The sequence below is a fragment of the Saccopteryx leptura genome, chromosome 2 (genome assembly GCF_036850995.1).
Source record: "Saccopteryx leptura isolate mSacLep1 chromosome 2, mSacLep1_pri_phased_curated, whole genome shotgun sequence".
Classification (NCBI taxonomy): Eukaryota; Metazoa; Chordata; class Mammalia; order Chiroptera; family Emballonuridae; genus Saccopteryx; species Saccopteryx leptura.
Genome location: NC_089504.1, coordinates 257,469,837 through 257,488,139, shown reverse-complemented (window position 1 = coordinate 257,488,139; position 18,303 = coordinate 257,469,837). Strand labels below are relative to the sequence as shown.

The 18,303-nt window shown below is 45.4% G+C and overlaps 1 protein-coding gene across 4 annotated transcripts in view; it reads right to left on the bottom strand.

The window, feature by feature from the left end:
* The window catches only part of DNM3 (dynamin 3), a 457,675-nt gene that overhangs the window by 354,302 nt on the left and 85,070 nt on the right, over positions 1 to 18,303 (bottom strand). For all 4 annotated transcript variants that reach the window (XM_066371511.1, XM_066371509.1, XM_066371510.1 and 1 more), the window contains exons 3-4: positions 6,966 to 7,115; positions 5,695 to 5,898 (exon numbers count right to left, since the gene is read on the bottom strand). In XM_066371511.1, coding sequence (XP_066227608.1) covers positions 5,695 to 5,898; positions 6,966 to 7,115 — 354 coding nt within the window. The remainder of the gene's footprint in view (positions 1 to 5,694; positions 5,899 to 6,965; positions 7,116 to 18,303) is intronic.

Genomic DNA, 18,303 nt, shown 5'->3' with positions numbered 1-18,303 from the left:
TTCCGCTCTAATGTGTGTTTACAATTAGTCCTTTAAAAAAAATGTTTAAGAAACATTTGGTATGAGAAGGCCGTCTGATACAAAACGGGACCTACTGGGAGCAGAGATGTGCGAGCTCAGATCTTGCTTCTGCCACTTAACATCCCATGAACTGAAAGCAAGTTCCAGAGCCTCTCAGCTGCTCTGCTGCAAGACTAGGCAATGCCACCTGCCTAACAGGACACTGGTGGTTACAACATCCAACAAAGAGTGTGATCACACAACTCATTTCACTTGAATTCATACATGCTGTGAGCCAGACCATGTCCCCTGAAACAGTAAAATATTCATCTCATCACAGAGATGCTCTGTCAGACCTCTCTCCAGGGACTTCTGTGACCTCACATGCACAAGAGAAGACAGCATGCAAACAAAGAGCTTATTTGGAAAAGCGGAGAGGCACGGAAACAACCAGAAACATGTACACGAGCATCTTATTAAGTGGTCCAGCATGTAGAAGTCACACTCCTGACCACGGACACTTTGCCTGGTTCACCAGATACTTCATAAATGTCGGCTGGATGACAAATTGGTGAACTAACTAACAAGGGTAGCAACTGGAATCTGAATGTATGTGAGTAGAAATTTTAACCAGCAGAGGAGGTGCTCCTGAGAGGAAATGATGTGGTCTCCATGGTGACCCTGGGCTGGGAATCCTGCTCTGGCCCGGCTACTCGGCATCTCTGAGTGGCTGCGCTGGCATGATGCCTTAAAGACATCAAGCCAAGCAAGGACAAACCCTCCCACCCGACCCTCGCCCCGGCACAGGGAAGGTCCTCTTTCACCAGCAGTTAAACAAGCCATTTTACAGATGAACCTGAAATTGTTTTTATTTTTATGATACATTATTCAAATATTCAAAATAATTCTATTATAATTCTAAATGTTCCCAAGCCTCATGAACTCATATCAGTGTAAACGGCAGTTTGGATTACAGAAGGCTACTGATCGTTCTGACAGGTTTGTCACCACTCTTCCCTATGGACCATGAATAAAATCACAAAGGAGTGTCCTCTGAGCCTTTCCAGAAGAACGGTAAGTGCTAGCACGTGATTCACCCTGAGGAGTACGAATGACCTCTACCTATATATTTATCTTTTTTTAAAATTTTATTTAGAAAATTAACTTTAACAGAGTGACACTGATCAATAAGAGTACATAGGTTTCAAGTAAACATTCCTATAGCCTTTGAACTGTTGATTATATTGTACACTTATCACCCAAAGTCAAATCATTTTCTGTCACCTTGTTTGTCCCTCTTTACACCCTTCCTTCCACCCAAATACACTTATCTTATTCAATAATCAGAATGAGCTTTTGAGATAAGGTTTACTACAATCTCAGTTTCATTTTAGAGATGAGGTAATAAGGTTCAAAAGGTTAACTAACTTGCCCAAGGACATACAAACAGGAAGTGAAATATCTGCTTCCAAACCCTGTGGTCTTTGATCTACAGCATTTAATAAACCAATTAATTGAGGCATCATCTGAGGAAGTCCCAAGAGCACTTGACGAGGGCAGTGGGGCAAGCACAGATGCACCGTGTAGTCAGAGGCACGTCATTCTACACGGTGAACATCCCCTAGATAAACTCCTCGACCCAAAACAGGACCTCCCACCAACCAACCTCACCTTATCCCAGTGAAACAAAAACCACAGTACATAAGAGCACTTTGGTTTTTTTGTTTGTTTTTTTTTATACAAAGGCAGAGAGAGAGTCAGAGAGAGAGGAACAGATAGGAACAGACGGACAGGAACGGAGAGAGATGAGGAACATCAATCATTAGTTTTTCGTTGCGACACCTTAGTTGTTCATTGATTGCTTTCTCATATGTGCCTTGACCATGGGGCTATAGCAGACCTAGTAACCCCCTGCTCGAGCCAGCAACCTTGGGTCCAACCTGGTGAGCCTTTTGCTCAAACCAGATGAGCCCGCGCTCAAGCTGGCGACCTCAGGATCTCGAACCTGAATTCTCCGCATCCCGGTCCAATGCTCCATCCATTGTGCCACTGCCTGGTCAGGCCATAAGAGCACTTTGAAAAGTCAAGACCGGTCTACGGGGAAAACACATGTAAAACTTTATATCATTCTGACGACTAGGAGCTTGACCTTTAAACCAGATAGCCACTCCCCTTGAAGTTGTACTAAAAATGCTCATTTAGTCAGTAAAACTTTTTTCACAAATGCTGCAACAGGTGAGGCTGAGCTTAGAATAGCCACAAATTTGTGACATTGGAATATACCAGGAGAATAATTCATCGTGAAAGTTACTTTAATATCTAATGCACGTTTTCCAGCATTACGGTAATATTTATTTTGTAAAAGCTTTCATTTTGATTATTACTCAACAAATAATTTAATACTAATCTATCAACATAAACTTCCTTCCTAAGTATATATTAAAATACACTCAAGTCCTACTTAGGCGAAAATGGCCCTAATTTAGTATGAAGTAGCTACTGCCTAAAATAGACCACCTCTCAGAAAACTACCTAGTTATGCACGCTGGTGGATCAGATTATAATTCGGATACCTGGAGTAAAAATGGTCCCCTAGTACCGAAACGGGTCATCCTTACTAGGCAAGGGCAAAACTTCAGGAAAGGTGGACATAAAGTAGTGATAATAGGCCCCCTGCACAGCCACCAGGTCAATCATGAAGACCTATAGCGTGACAGATGTCACGACCAGACTTCCCTCATGTCCCAATCCAAATGTCTCTTACATGAAAATTTCCTGATTATTAAAGTTACCTAAGATCAGTTACGAAATGGAGCCATTAGAAATGGGGGAAAGAGACCTGTGGTGGCGCAGTGGATAAAGCATCGACCTGGAACGCTGAGGTCGCCTGTTCGAAACCCTGGGCTTGCCCAGTCAAGGCACATATGGGAGTTGAAGCTTCCTGCTCCTCCCCTCCCTCTCTCCCCTCTTCTCTAAAATAAATAAATAAAATCTTAAAAAAAAAAAAAAGAAATGGGGGAAAGAACCTGACCAGGTGGTGGCACAGTGGACAGAGCGTTGGACTGGGACACGGAGGACCCAGGTTCAAAACCCCAAGGTCACCGGCTTGAGCATGGGCTCATCTGGTTTGAGCAAGGCTCACCAGCTTGAGCCCAAGGTCGCTGGCTTGAGCAAGGGATCACTTGGTCTGCTGTGGCCCATGGTCAAGGCACATATGAGAAATCAATAAATGAATAACTAAGGAGCCGCAATGAAGAATTGATGCTTCTCATCTTTCTCCCTTCCTGTATGTCCCAATCTGTCCCTCTCTCTGTCTCTCTCTCTGTCTCTGTCATACACACACACACACACACACACACACACACACACAGAGAAATAAGGGAATGAGAACCTCTAAAAAAAAGCCATTCCTCCAGAAAAGCGGGAAGAACACAACATGGGCGAAAATGGTCAAGATTCACTTTTGCAAAACTGAAAATTAATCACAGGCTTACAGCAAACTGAAACATTTATTCAACAAGAACGGCTGCATCTCAGTAAGTACAGTGAGTTTTGTGGTGTCTGATCTCACCCCATTCCCATCCCCCTCTCCTCAGCTCTGCAGTAAGTAGCCTTGAATACCCAGAACCCCGTAATCACAGGGAAATCTAGCAGCCAACCGACCACCCTGGTGTAAGTCCACACGTCCCGCTTGTGCACACACAGAGCTGCTCACAGCTCCTTACTGCTCTGCTCCCGCACCTGAACAAGCAGCCAGAGATGGCCTACCTTGAGAAAAAGTCTCTGAGCCCTGGCCGGTTGGCTCAGCGGTAGAGCGTCGGCCTGGCGTGTGGGGGACCCGGGTTCAATTCCCGGCCAGGGCACATAGGAGAAGCGCCCATTTGCTTCTCCACCCCCACCCCTTCCTTCCTCTCTGTCTCTCTCTTCCCCTCCCGCAGCCAAGGCTCCATTGGAGCAAGGATGGCCCGGGTGCTGGGGATGGCTCCTTGGCCTCTGCCCCAGGCGCTAGAGTGGCTCTGGTCGCGGCAGAGCGACGCCCCGGAGGGGCAGAGCATCGCCCCCTGGTGGGCAGAGTGTCGCCCCCTGGTGGGCATGCCGGGTGGATATCGGTCGGGCGCATGCGGGAGTCTGTCTGACTGTCTCTCCTCGTTTCTAGCTTCAGAAAAATACAAAAAAAAAAAAAAAAAGAAAAAGAAAAAGAAAAAGAAAAAGTCTCTGAGATCCAAGACAATGATCAAAACACCCAGCCAGAGAAAAAGGACTCAGAGACGCTGGAGATTGCAAAAGGAAACCTCAAAAAGCTCTCCTTAAAATATTTAGAGAGGACGTTGCACAAAAAACCAAGAGCTGAGTGTATTGGAAAAAAAAATAAAGATAACACAAAATAGGAAAATGCTGTTGGAATGTATTAAATGAAATCACAAGTGAAAAATTTTATCGGAGGAGCTAAAGATAAGGTTGGGCAAATCCTGCAAAAAGTAGAACAAAAGGATGGTGGAATAGATGATTTTAAAAAGGTGTGGGGGGATTAATCCAGGAGTTCTAACACGCTAATAAGAATTCTAGATAAGGAGAAGAGAAAAAAATGGGAACAATTAATGATCAAAAATGAAGAATCCCTGGAATTGGAGACCATGCATCTCCATACTGACCAGATACATCACTGAGCACACTTCCATAATTATTTTAAACAGATACACACAAGGACCCATCACTGGGCTCTCTGAGGATAAACTGTTATTACTCAGCTCAGAGAAAGAAAAAAATCAGATCATCAGCATAAACAGGGACTTATCTGGATTCTGAAATGTCAAAAACAGATAAATCCCTGCTTCTATAATACATATTGATGCTAAGTAATTATAAGCTAAATATCTTTCATGCATTAAAAAAACTTCCTGCGGCCCTGGCTGGTTGGCTCTGCAGTAGAACGTCAGCCCAGCATGTGGAAGTCCCAGGTTTGATTCCTGGTCAGGGCACCCAGGAGAAGCAACCACCTGCTTCTCCACTCTTTCCCTTTCTCTTTCTCTCTCCCTCTGTTCTCTCTCTCTTTCCCTCCCACAGCCATGGCTCAAACAGTTTGAACAAGTTGGCCCCAGACACTAAGGGTGCCTTTGTGGTCTCGCCTCAGGCACTAAAATAGCTCAGTTGCCGAGCAACAGAGCAGTGGCTCCAGATGGACAGAGCATTGCCCAGTAGGTGGCTTGCCAGGTGGATCCCAGTCGGGGCACATGCAGGAGTCTATCTCTGCCTTCCTACCTCTCATTTAATATAAATAAATAAATAAGTAAGTAAATAAATAAATAAGCAAGCTTCCTGCTTTAAATAAAGAAAGAACAGATTTTTTTAAATTGGGAGTAAATTCAGGTAATTCTTGTAACTATGGGACTGTCTGAATTCTGTACCAGAAGTTTATATTTTATTGCCTTTTTAAAATAAGTCATTCATGAAGATTAAAAATGTCTATTTTCTTGGCTCTCAGCTAATCTTACACTTATTTGCACAGGTTTAGGCTTTATTCCCTAGTTCTTTTTCTTTCAGCATCTTCAATACAAAAGCTCTAACAGGATTAATAATGACAAATTTAATTAAAAATTAATTCAAGTTATGAGAATTGCTGCTACCTTGACATATACTCAAAACTCTTGACATTTTCAACTAAATTCCCTTTCATCCTAAGGGCCACACACTCACCTTGAGGGTCAACATCTTTAGCTAGCTTCAGGGCGTCTGAGTTTGCGAGGTCCGTGTTGGCCGGGGTGACAGCCAAGATCAGACAGTTCTCCCGCGTGATGAACTGCATAATCATTTCTTTGATCTGGTGCTCAATATCTGCAGGCTGGTCTCCCACGGGCACCTTCGTAATTCCAGGTAGGTCGATAAGGGTGAGATTTAACACTGTGGGGGAAGGAAAAAGAGCCTTACGTGTAGCCTCGGTGCTAAAAGATGTCAACCATGCAGAATCACCTGTCACTTTGGTGGAGATTTAATAAAAGCTCAGCTTTATATATAGATGGTGCGTCTGAATAACCCCAATGCGTGTGTGTATAACAAAAGGCTAAGAATATACAAAGTGGCTTTGCCAGTTTTCGCTATTTTTATAATGATATGATTGTGTTGTGCCAAATGGTCATTCTAACATCATTTCAAAAGCACTGCTTTGCGTGCCTGAGGGTTTCCTCAGAGAGCTGTCACATTCATAACGAAGGGGTGGTAAGTAAAAAACAGAACAATTCATACATACGCTGTCTACCAGTCTTGTACAGTATACTGCCTTCAAATGGTGTAAAGTTATCAGGGGGAGATCTGTCCTTCCCTTCCAAAGCAGCATGTTATCTACAGAGGGGTAGCCGCTTAGCCTGGTGGGGAGCTGCTAGCCATTCATGGTGCCACGAGGTTACCGTGGGGATCACATGGCCAGTCTCCCGGACCACCGCTGGGGAGAGCAGGAAATGGCCCCTGACTCGGTGACTCAGGCTCTGTTCGAAAAGCAACAGAGATGGAGAGAAGATGACAGATTGAAATCCGACCTGCTAAAACTTTAGTCAGAACAGAGGTTCTTCACACTGGAGAAGTTGGGGGACTTCTAGAAAATTCCACAAGGAAGACTCAACCGTGGTACCAAGCAGCACTAAAAATTTTGCAAGGGTGGAAGATATTTTTTTAAATGCAAGTTTTTAGGCATACCTCTTTGGAATTCTAAAAGTTTAAAATAGACATGAAGAAAAAAATTTCTGATGACTTATTCAATTCTGATCTTTTTAAAAATCATCTCCTCCTGCCTCCCCATAAGTAAACCTGTGTGAGCTCTTTGGACCACACTGTTCTTGACGGGATGCCGCCGCTATCCTAGCGGCCCAGGTCTCTTTCAGAGAACGAGCCATCTTCCATACAAATACCGCATGTCAATGAATGTAGTTAAAATCTCTGAGGACAAGAATTTGGAATTCCGTTGTTTTACTTACCATGAGGGGAATAGACTCGCAGGTTGATGGGTATGGGGGAAATGCCTTTATTCATTCCAGTGACTCGGTCTGTTTCTGCTTCTATCTCGTGGCGAACTTCATCGAAATCTGTGAACTTTTTCCCTTTGCAATGTAGAAATTCAGCATATTCTACAAAAAGACAAATTAATACAACCGAAAATCATTCACTCTTGCCATAATTATGGGGGAAATAAGTCTCTTTAATTACAAGTCACATACTGTCTCTTAAAGTACCATCAAAACGGGAGAACACAGCTGACACAAACAAGCACAGTTGCTGCCTTACAAATATTACAACCCAGTACAAATGCCAAGGATGCTACTGTGCTCGTGTTCAGACAAGCAGTTAAGTACGATAAGCAGACCTTAAACCTTCCAGTCCAGCAGTTTTCAACTAGTATGCCGCAAGGATTTTTAAAGCATGCAATGCCTGACTATGTAGTCACCGCTCTGGCCTCCTGAAAGCAACACAGATGGCCCGGTCCCAGGGACTGGAAAGGTCCTCCAGAGGTGGGCCAGGAAATCTCCACTTTAATTTACCAAGCACTGCAATGACCCAACTTTTCAACAGTGTGACCAACAGAGACTTTAATTTCTGTCTCTCCTGCCAGGGTGCAGGGGCATGAATGTTTCTATCTTCATTTCTCCATGTAATTTACACGGGTGTTTTCTGAAACGTGGCACACTAAGACTCCGAGAGCTCACTGCCCAGTAGGGGAGATCTAGTCAGCACAGCCGCCTTCAGTCGGCCTCAGAAGGCTGGTCTCTGAGGTTACGGCATCCCTTGGCAAGCTCTTTCACACGGCTACCCCCGTGGTCCAAAGAGATCATGGGTTTACTTATGGGGAGGTAGGAGGAGACAATTTTAAAAGGATCAGAACTGAGCCCGGCCGGTTGGCTCAGTGGTAGAGTGTCGGCCTGGCGTGCAGGAGTCCCGGGTTCGGTTCCCGGCCAGGGCACACAGGAGAAGCACCCATCTGCTTCTCCACCCCTCCCCCTCTCCTTCCTCTCTCTCTCTTCCCCTCCGGCAGCCGAGGCTCCATTGGAGCAAGGTTGGCCTGGGCGCTGGGGATGGCTCTGTGGCCTCTGCCTCAGGAGCTAGAATGGCTCTGGTTACAACAGAGCAACGCCCCAGATGGGCAGAGCATCGCCCCCTGGTGGGCATGCCGGGTGGATTCCGGTCAGGCACATGTGGGAGTCTGTCTGACTGCCTCCCTGTTTCCAACTTCAGAAAAATACAAAAAAAAAAAAAAAAAAAAAAAAAAGAAAGAAAGAAACAAAAGAAAAGGATCAGAACTGAATAAGTCATTAAAATTTTTTTCTTTATGTTTACTTTAAACTTTTAGAATTCCAAAGAGGTACTCATGAAAACACCCTTTTTAGAGCCTATATTTAACCACTCAACGGCTAGGCCAGTACCATGTGGATGTAAGAAGTCAAAGATAAGTAGAGGACAAAACAATAGTCAGAATAAAGAGAACAAAAGATGTCAAATACCAGGAAACAAAAATTAGTAAAAATGAGTCATAATTTAAAAGAAATTGAACTGTATTTTTTAGGTCAAGACAGTCTGTGGGAAATGCACTCTTGAGGACTTATGACAGTCCCAAGTCATAAGTCTTTCATAGAATTTTAAACTTCTGAATCAGGGACTATGTTTTAATCGATAATTTGAGTAACGCAAATGAGGTCCTCTCTTTAATTGACCAAGCACTGTATTGACCCAACTTGCCACTAGATGGCACCTCCTTGCTTTCTCTGCAGGAAACACATGCCCTTCCAGAAGGTTGTAAAAGCAACGCAATTTTCAAGTGAGATGTAATCTCATCTCTGGACTATGGAGAATGCTTTTATCTTGCAGTTACGAGATTATAACTGTGCGGGACCATCTCAAACCTGTGTCTTTTTAAGGATAGGACCCCCACAGATAGATTTAGGGATGCCCATGTGTTTCAACTAATCTTTAGTGAGCTCCTACTTGTCAGTCAAGCACTGTTTTAGAAATTGGGGATGTAGCAGAGAGAAAAAAAAAATAAGTGTCTAGCCTCACGAAGCTTAAATTCTAATGCTAAGAAACAATGTGTGTGTGTGTGCGGTAGACAGTAAGTGCTCTGGAGATTAAACAGGAAGGAGATAGCAAATGCTGGGGCAGAGGGGTTACTTTGTTATAGGCTGTGGTTGAGGGAGGCTTCTCTGATATGATGGAGTGACATTCAAGCCAAGACTCAGGAAAGGAGAGACGAGCCATGCTTTATGTAAGAGCAGCCGGCAGGGCACCTGAGGCTGACATGCCCTGGGCTGCTAGAGGAATGGTGTGGAGGGCACCGTTCCAGGAGCACAGAGCATACCAGGAGGAGGTCAGAGACGTGATCTGAGCTGTGGTTCAGCCTGAACTGGGTGGGGGGGGGGGGCTGGGGGGGCTGAGGGCCATTTCAAAGACTGTGATTTTAACTCTTGAGTGAATGGTAGACCACTTGAAGGGCTGGGGTAGAGAGAAAACAAGGTGTAACTGAGGATTCAAATAAGTAACTATGGTTGCTGTGTTGTGGGATGGGGAAGCGTGCTGGGGGGGAGGAGGGAAGTATAAATGGGGATGGACGGAGGCTTGACTTGGGGTGGTGAACACACAGTACAGGGTACAGATGACGTGTAGGACTATGCACCAGAAACCTGTACCATGTTTTTAACTAGTGTCACACTGATAAACTAAATGAAAAGGGGCGGGGGAGGAAGCTGGGTTTTGGAATAATGGAAGTGAGATGATGGGGCTTGGACCAGGGCAGTAGCAATGAGACAGGTGCGTCGTGGTTAAATCCTAGTGTATTTTGAAGGAAAAACCAACAGGATGTGCTGAATGAAGGAGTAAAGGTGGAGGACGGGAGGAAGAAGGGTCAAGGATAACTTCAAGTTTGACCCCAACAAGGGGAAGAACTCAGAAACAGAAAAGACCAAAAGGAAGAGGCAGAAGGGATGGGGCAGGGAATCCGGAGTCCAGCTCGGTCTGCGATACCGTCACCTGTGTGACCCCCTCCCTGTCCCCGTTCCCCCCACCACCCCCGTGAAGGAGCACACTGCTGCTCACTGTGAGGACAGCACAGGTGCAGGAGGCCCCAATCACACGGCCCTCAGCTGATGGGTGTGTGTTTATTCTGCAGGTTTTCCAGGAGATGGCAGTCGAGTGCTGGAGAAAAAAGGACGCTTTTGCTAATCGGCACAAAAATGGCTTCGGGGCTGGATATGGGAGAGCCTTTGATCTGAGGAGAAGTCTGAGCTGGGGAAATGTATCCGGATTTCGCGCAAGTCAGGCAAGTGGATCAGATCGCTAAGTGAGAGAGAGATCAGGAAGGGGTAGAGAGTGGGGCCCCGGGCTTTCTAGGGCTCAGCGGTCAGGAGAGGAAGAGTGAGTCTCGGTGGTCAAGACAGAAGGGAAACCCCGAGTGAGAGGGGACCCAAAGCCAAGAATGTGTTCTGTGAAGGGAGGCCTTGCACTCCGTCACATGCAGCCACATGTCAGGGAGGACGAGCACTAAGAGTGGACCACAGAACTGGGAGACTCCAGGGTCCTTCAGGAGGCCGACAAGAGCGGTCACAGTGGAGTGGGGTGGATGACAGCCGTTTGGGAGAGAACTAAGAGGGGATGGGAGGAGAGGAAGTAGAGACTGATGACAGAGACTCCTGTGAAGGAGTTCTGTTATAAAGGGGAGGAGAACTGTGGGAGGACAGCCGTGCCTGTCCCCACAACCTCTCCCTGTGCTGTTCCTCAGTGTATCCTTTTATAACAAACTGGTGATCTAAGAAGCAAACTGTTCCTCTGAGTTCTCTGAGATACTCTAGCAAATCGACTAAACCCAAGAAGAAGGCCATAGGAACCTCTGACTTACAGCCAGCTGGTCAGAAGTACAGGTGACCAACTGGACTTGCAATTGGCATCCTGAGAGGCAGGGGGTCGACTGGAACCCCCGATTTGTAGCCAATTAGAAGCCTGGACTTGTGACCGGTGGCTAAAATCGGGGCGGTGGGGGACAGAGGCCATCTTACAGGACTGAGCCCTCCACCAGTGGGATCTTATGCTATCTCTGGATAGATAGTGTCAGAATGGAGTTGAACTGTCGGACACCCAGCTAGTGCTGGAGAATGGACTGTTGTGAGAGGCCACCCCCGCCCCCACCACAGTGGAACAGGGCCCCAAAACCTAAAGAGGCAGGAACCACAAAATCCTTTTTCTACTGGTCCCAAAGAGCCACCTGGGAAACAACTTATCCTTCCGAGCAGACTGAGCCAGCTGATCAATAGCTAGACTTTTCAAGAGCTAATAACCCTGTGTCTTCATAGACTTTTATGCCATGGTAAACTGGTATGTCTGAAGGTCTAACAGAGCTCACCTGTGGCTCGGAGCTATCATCTTCCTCACAGAAAGGCAGTTTCCAATGGCACGAGCTCTCTCTTAGCATGTCCTCAGCAGTCCTTGGATTCTAAATACTTGGGGTCATTGGGCACATGGAATGATCTTGCCCAAACGACTCCAGACTTCCACCCAGGGTCGATCTGAGTCGTGATTAAATTCTGTAGGCATAAGCTCATTTGGAGGGTGAAGGTGATGTGTACATAAGCACTGGAACCCCAGTACCGCATCCATGAAATTACACCATGTGTCACTAGAACCCGTCTCACTGAAATTCACGTACGTGCTCGGTTTCACAAAAGGAGACTCCTGGTTTAAAAAAAAAAAAAACCCTGGTTCCCCAATGTCAAAAATAACCTACATTCGAAGCAAAGATTGAGATACATTTTTATATCAAAGAATGACGTTTTGAGGGAGGAGAGAGTATTAGAAATTCAGAACTATCACTCTATTTTATTTTTATTTCCATATAACACATTTTAGCACTGCCATTTCCACTGGTCGTGAACAACAAATTATACTGGGTTCAACAGCTGACAAATTGTTTGGGGGAAGGATGATATATGGCTTATGCCTGGGCAGCGTTCCAATCATCTGTGAAAAGCACAACGTGGCCATAAGAATTTAAGTATTTCCAATATGACCCTTCCATGGGAAAAAACAACAACAACAAAAGACATGCATATGTTTAGCTTAATCAAGGTTAAGTAGAAAAGAATGAATATCAAGCATGTGCATGTAGCTTCTTGTCAACTTTTATTCTAAGAACTGGGGCCTCGATGCCATTAGCTGGAGTCTTATTTATAAAACGTTTTAATAGCAGTATTTTGTGAACATAGGGCTCCAAGGAAAAGAAAGTTCATGGGCCGCAGGAACAGGGGACAGTTTTCGATGCAACGAGCTGAATCTGTTGCTCTGAAGAGCATCTAGATAAGACCACACAGAACCAGACTTCCTCAAAGACAGAGGCGGCGCTGGACCCAGCTGGGCTTCCCGGGTGCCCTCACATCTAGAGTAAAGAGCATCTCTGGTTTTCTCTGTTTGCTGGAGCGTCCACTGTGATGCCACTGGGCAAGGCTGGTTTCGAAAAAAACGCTCCCATCCAGCTTCCAGGTCACTCCAAGCGGAAGGCAAGACCCTAGAACTGTGGCTGAGTGAGTGACAGATGAAGGGATGGATTACATCGACCCGGATGTGGAGCAGAACTCCATTGTGTCGCTCAGGGGGGAAAAGAAAGAGGAAATCTAAAGAGGCTAACAATTAACCTGAGTGAGGAAGTCCAGCCGGGGTGAAAGGCAGAGGTCTCGGGGGAGGGCTAAGAACAATGGGGTGGGGCCGGCAGGAGGACAGCCAGGAAGCGCTAAGAGACTGGGGTGCGGGCTCAGGGCCTGAGGCCCCCCAGGCAGAGGAGGAGATCAAAGCAGAACTTCAGACCCGAGGGAGCCAGATGGTAGCACGCTGAAAGCCACGCTGCAAACTCAGCCTTAGAATGGAAGAGAGAGCCGGTCCACAGCCCACAATGCCAGAGCCTCTGACGGAGAACCCGGGGCAGAGGGACCGGTCTCAGTGCTGCCCTGACTGACCCTCACAGCTCAGCTCGGCCCGCATGGCCCCTGTGCCATAAGCGGGCCGGTTCTAGAGCCGAGGTGGGGCTGAGCCCGCCTGTGCAGATTAAGTGGCCCCGGATGACTGGAGGGGTGCTGGCCCAGAAACCCAGGCGTGTCTGACGGATTATACCGGGTTCAACAGCTGACAAATGGTTTGGGGGAAGGATGATATGGCTTATGCCTGGGCAGCGTTGGTTGTATCCCGCCAGCAGCAGGGATTTGTATGGACCATCTTATGACAAGCATCCCAAAGAGCAGTCAGACTATCAGCCGCTGTGATGCCGACACAGCCCGACTGAGTCCTGTGTTTTCAAAGGTGCTCGAAGAGTGTAACAAAAGTCAACTCCATTTCTTACTCATAGACATTCCATGTAAGACACAATCAATAGAGAAACTATATTCCAAACACGAGAACCAAATGAGAGGATTGTCAAGCCTTTGGCCAGAAACTGCTGAGTGGATAATTCTTCCAAGTCTCAGCAGCGTCTGCCGTGACTTTCCTCATCCTCCTGCAAATGTCCCCTTCTGCTGACACCAGCCGCCGTCCTGGCTTCCTGGTGGTTCTCCTTCCTCCTGGACTCACGGCTTCCTCGTGTCCGCTGCCCATGGCCCCTTCTCTTCTCTCCCGCACTGCTAAATGCCAGAGCACCGCCAGCCCATCTTCTGCACCTGCTTCTCTCCCCTGTCGTCTCCCTGCTCTCGCTAGATTAGATCTCATCTCTCTATTTGCCTTTAAAAAGTGTCTATATGCACGTACATATATCCCCAAATTCATGTCTTTAAGCACTCACCTCTCCCCTGAACTCCAGATTTAGACAATTATATCCAATTCTAATACTTAATTCACATTTCTACTTGTCCATTTCTACTATGTCTGATAAATATCTCCATGTTAGCATGTCAGAAATCAAACTTTTAAATCCCTGCTGCATTTGATTCCCTGGTCAGGGTACATAAATGGGCAGCTCAATGTTCTTGTCTCTCTCTCTCTCCTTGCCTTGCTCAAAAAATAAAATAAAATAAAATAAATCCCCACATCCACACCTACACCTGCTCCCAGTCTTCCACAACTTAATTATTGATACTACCACTGAATCAGGTGCTCAAGCCAACAGGACCCAGAGCGATCTCGGCATCCTTCTCGTCTTCTGCTTCTCCTCACACATTCTCTCGGCTTCTCCCGCGGCCACCCTCCTCCTAAGCCTGCACCACCTCTTACCTGGACAACCATAAAAGCATCCTAACCATCCTTTCTGGCCCCCCTCTTGCTCCAGATGTCCATTCTCCAGCCAGCAGCTGGAGAGAGCTTTATAAAACACAAATGAGACCCTATCTCTCCTCTCTTCAAAACCTTTTATTGGTTTTCCAGGGCGGAAAGGAAGTCCCGACTTCCTCCCGCTGCCCGACGAAGTCCTGGACCATCTGACCCCTGACTATCTCTGTCTCGAACACAATCTCTATCCTCTGTGCTCAATTCATTTTGGCTGCAAAGATCTCCAACCTCCTTCCTTCCCTGCAAGCACACCACGAATGCCCTGTGCCTAAAACAATGAGTCACATCTGTGAGGCACTCAGTACATATTTGTTGAATTACAGAATAAACAAATGCATAAGTAAGTAAATAAACCAACAAAGAAACACTGGAGGACGACCCTTGAGGTTTGTGGGTCTGAGAAGCAAATGATCACAAACACGGCCTCTGACACCCTGAGTATGAGATATCTTTGAAATACCCAAGTAGAGTTTCAAGCAGTCAGTTGGAAACACGAGCCAGAGGTTGGTGCAGGAGCCACACACAGGAGAGCCCTGGGTGCCTAAGCTGTAACTGAAGCCATGGTGTGGAAGAGACCGTCTAAGGGGGAACATGAAACGATACAGAGAAGAGCCTTGGGTAGGCACAAACTTTAAAGGCCAGGCAGAAGACCGTGAGGCGCATCTGCAAAGAGAGAGGCCAGGAGATCATACTGGGAGAGTCTGGCATCATGGAAGCCAGGTGAGCACAGTGTGTTCCCAGAGGGAGAGAGTAAGCCATAGTGTTAACAACTGTTGAGAGCGTGAGGTCAGTACTGACAAACGGCCAGTGGGACTTATAGAAATTGAGTAGGTATTCATGTCCTATGTTCTTAAATAATGTCCTACACATAATTTCACTATTGCTTGGTATGTCAATGATTTTTTTGATTTTTCGCTATGGATTATTTGTTTACTTAAAAAATATCTTATACACAAGCAAGGAAGTTATAAAAAATAGTTTTATCTTTTTTAAGCTTTTTTTTTTTCCCTTGTCTCTTTCGTCCCTTGCCACCTGGGTGCCAGCTGCCACATCTTGCTGTTGGCAGTGCACCTGCTTGTGAGCTGTGATCCCATCCCACCTTGCAGCTTTATACTTGACTCTAGACCAGGGGTCCCCAAACTACGGCCCGCGGGCCACATGCAGCCCCCTGAGGCCATTTATCCGGCCCCCGCTGCACTTCCGGAAGGGGCACCTCTTTCACTGGTGGTCAGTGAGAGGAGCACATATCACTTGTTACGGCTAGCAGTGACAAATATGGAACCGGATATTGACCATCTCATTAGCCAAAAGCAGGCCCACAGTTCCCATTGAAATACTGGTCAGCTTGTTGATTTAAATTTACTTGTTCTTTATTGTAATATTGTATTTGTTCCTGTTTGTTTTTTTTTGTTTTTTTTTTTTACTTTAAAATAAGATAAGTGCAGTGTGCATAGGGATTTGTTCATAGTTTTTTTTTATAGTCCGGCCCTCCAACGGTCTGAGGGACAGTGAACTGGCCCCCTGTGTAAAAAGTTTGGGGACCCCTGCTCTAGACTGAAAAGTCCAACAACACAGTGTGTCCAGGCTGAGCCTAAAATAGACGTGGACAAACCCAGAGTAAGGCGGCCACAGCCCGGCAACGCCTGAGCTTCAGATCATAGACTTTGTGGTATTAATTTTGGCTACCACAGCCTCCGGGTGCTTCCTCCTGATAATCAGTGAGGTTTAGAAACTGAAAGAGGAAAGGGGGTTTGTGAATAACTGTGTTATTACAGTGTTATTTAGGAGTAACTAAATGTACAGATTCAGAAACAGCAAATGAGTCAATGTCACTTCTTGTTTTAAGACAAAACATCAGATGATCTGCCAGGTAAAAATCTATATGGTAACTAAAAGTGAAATGACTAGACTTTGTCATGAAAAGTCAAGTAATCAGACTTCAATCCAAATATATAAATATATAGGAAAGTCTAAGATATACAAAATGAAAATACCATGTCCCAAAGGAATCTTATACACAAGCAATAAAGTTTATAAATGAGATTTAAGTAGTAATCATATCGGAACTACAAGTCTATAAATATGTAACCAAAAAGAATTTCAAAGGAAGCCTCGGAGCCCTAACCAGTAATCTCAGTCGGTTGAGAGCACCATCCCGAGATGACATGGTTGTGGGTTCGATCTGCAGGCAGGGCACCCATGAGAAGCAACCCAGGAATGCAAAACCAAGTGGAACAACGAATGAATACTTCCCTTTCCCCTCCACTCTCTCTCCTTTCCTCGCCCTGTCTCTCTAAAAATCAATAAAAATTAATCCCTGGCCAGATAGCTCAGTTGGTTGTAACACAGTCCCAAGCATGGAGCTTGCCGGTTCAATTCCCAGTTAGGGCACATACATGAGCAGCTCCATGTTGCTGTCTCTCTCTCAAAAACAAACAACAACAAAAAAAAAAACCAGAGCTACAGTGTACACGGCTGGATACATTAGAATATCGTAACTGTGTGTCCAAAGACAATTCCTCTATCTGCATGTGTTTTATGTACAGGTGGTCAGCAGCACTATTCCATTGAAACATTTTCATAAGACCTTAGGGTCAACTCCTCAGACGTCTTCATGAGGGCTTGCTGAAGGTCATTATCAGCTGGAAACAGAGCCAGCATACTTCGTACATGATGAAAGGAAGTTCATTGTTTACATATCAATATTCCATTTGTCCAATAACATCTGTTGAAAATATTACCCTTTCTCCACCAAACCACCTTTTCACCATTATTAAAAATCAGCTGTCTATCTGCAAATCCATTTTTGCACTCTACTCTATCCCATTGGCCTATTTGTCTAACTTTATGCCAATGCCCCACTATCTTTATTATTTTAACTTTATAATAAGCACTAAAATCAGGTAGTGCTCATTCACCAACATTTTTGTGATTAATTTTTAAAGTTGCTTTGGCTATTCTGGGTCCTTTGCTCTTCCTGTGAATTTGAGTCAGCTTGTCAATTTCTGCAGAATAACTCAATTTTTGAATCTCTATATACAGCATACTTTGCACTAGTACTTGAAAAAAGTTTCCTCCTCTAGCCCAAGTTTTCACCTCTACACACATATATGTGTGTTCAGCACATTTAGCTGAAGGCATAGACATTTTCCCATGAATGCCAGCTCTGACAAAAGCATTAAACTTTACTAAAATACAGGGTTTTCTAACTTGGAGGTACATCCTCTAAACTCCACTTCATTAGAGCAATCTCTTCAGTGTCGGGCCATAAAAAATATGCATTATGTATGGTCCAAGCACCATCTGACCTATTAGTATGGTCTGTCTCAGTAATGAGGATACATGTATTTGCAACGGAAGTCTGAACAAATAAAAGATTTTATCTTAACTATATGAAAACTCGTGAGCATGACATTCACAATTAAGTCATAAAACCAAAATGCAAAGCAACTTCCTCCGATAAGATGCCTCCACTTCATAAATTGCAAAAATTACTCTGTGACTCAGATGAAAGTCAGTTCAATCATTTCTTCAAAACTTTTTTTAAAAGGGGAGGAAAAAGAAAAACTAAAGCTCGCTCCTAGTATGAATAAAATTCAATTAATAGAACAGGTCCATCAGTATAAATTTAAAATATTTTAAGGTCTCCCTGAAATGATTTTTGTTTTTAACACCAAGGGATTCTTATAAGAACATCCAGCACTTAGCAAAACCCAACACATTTATGTGGTCAATTTAAATGACATGAAATGTGCCTATAAAAAAAAAAAAAACACAAGGCCCTGGCCAGTTGGCTCAGTGGTGGAGCATCGGCCTGGCATGCAGGAGTCCCGGGTTCGATTCCCGGCCAGGGCACACAGGAGAAGCACCCATCTGCTTCTCCACCCCTCCCCCTTTCCTTCCTCTCTGTCTCTCTCTTCCCCTCCTGCAGCCGAGGCTCCATTGGAGCAAGGTTTGCCCGGGCGCTGAGGATGGCTCTGTGGCCTCTGCCTCAGGCGCTAGAATGGCTCTGGTTACGGCAGAGCAACGCCCCAA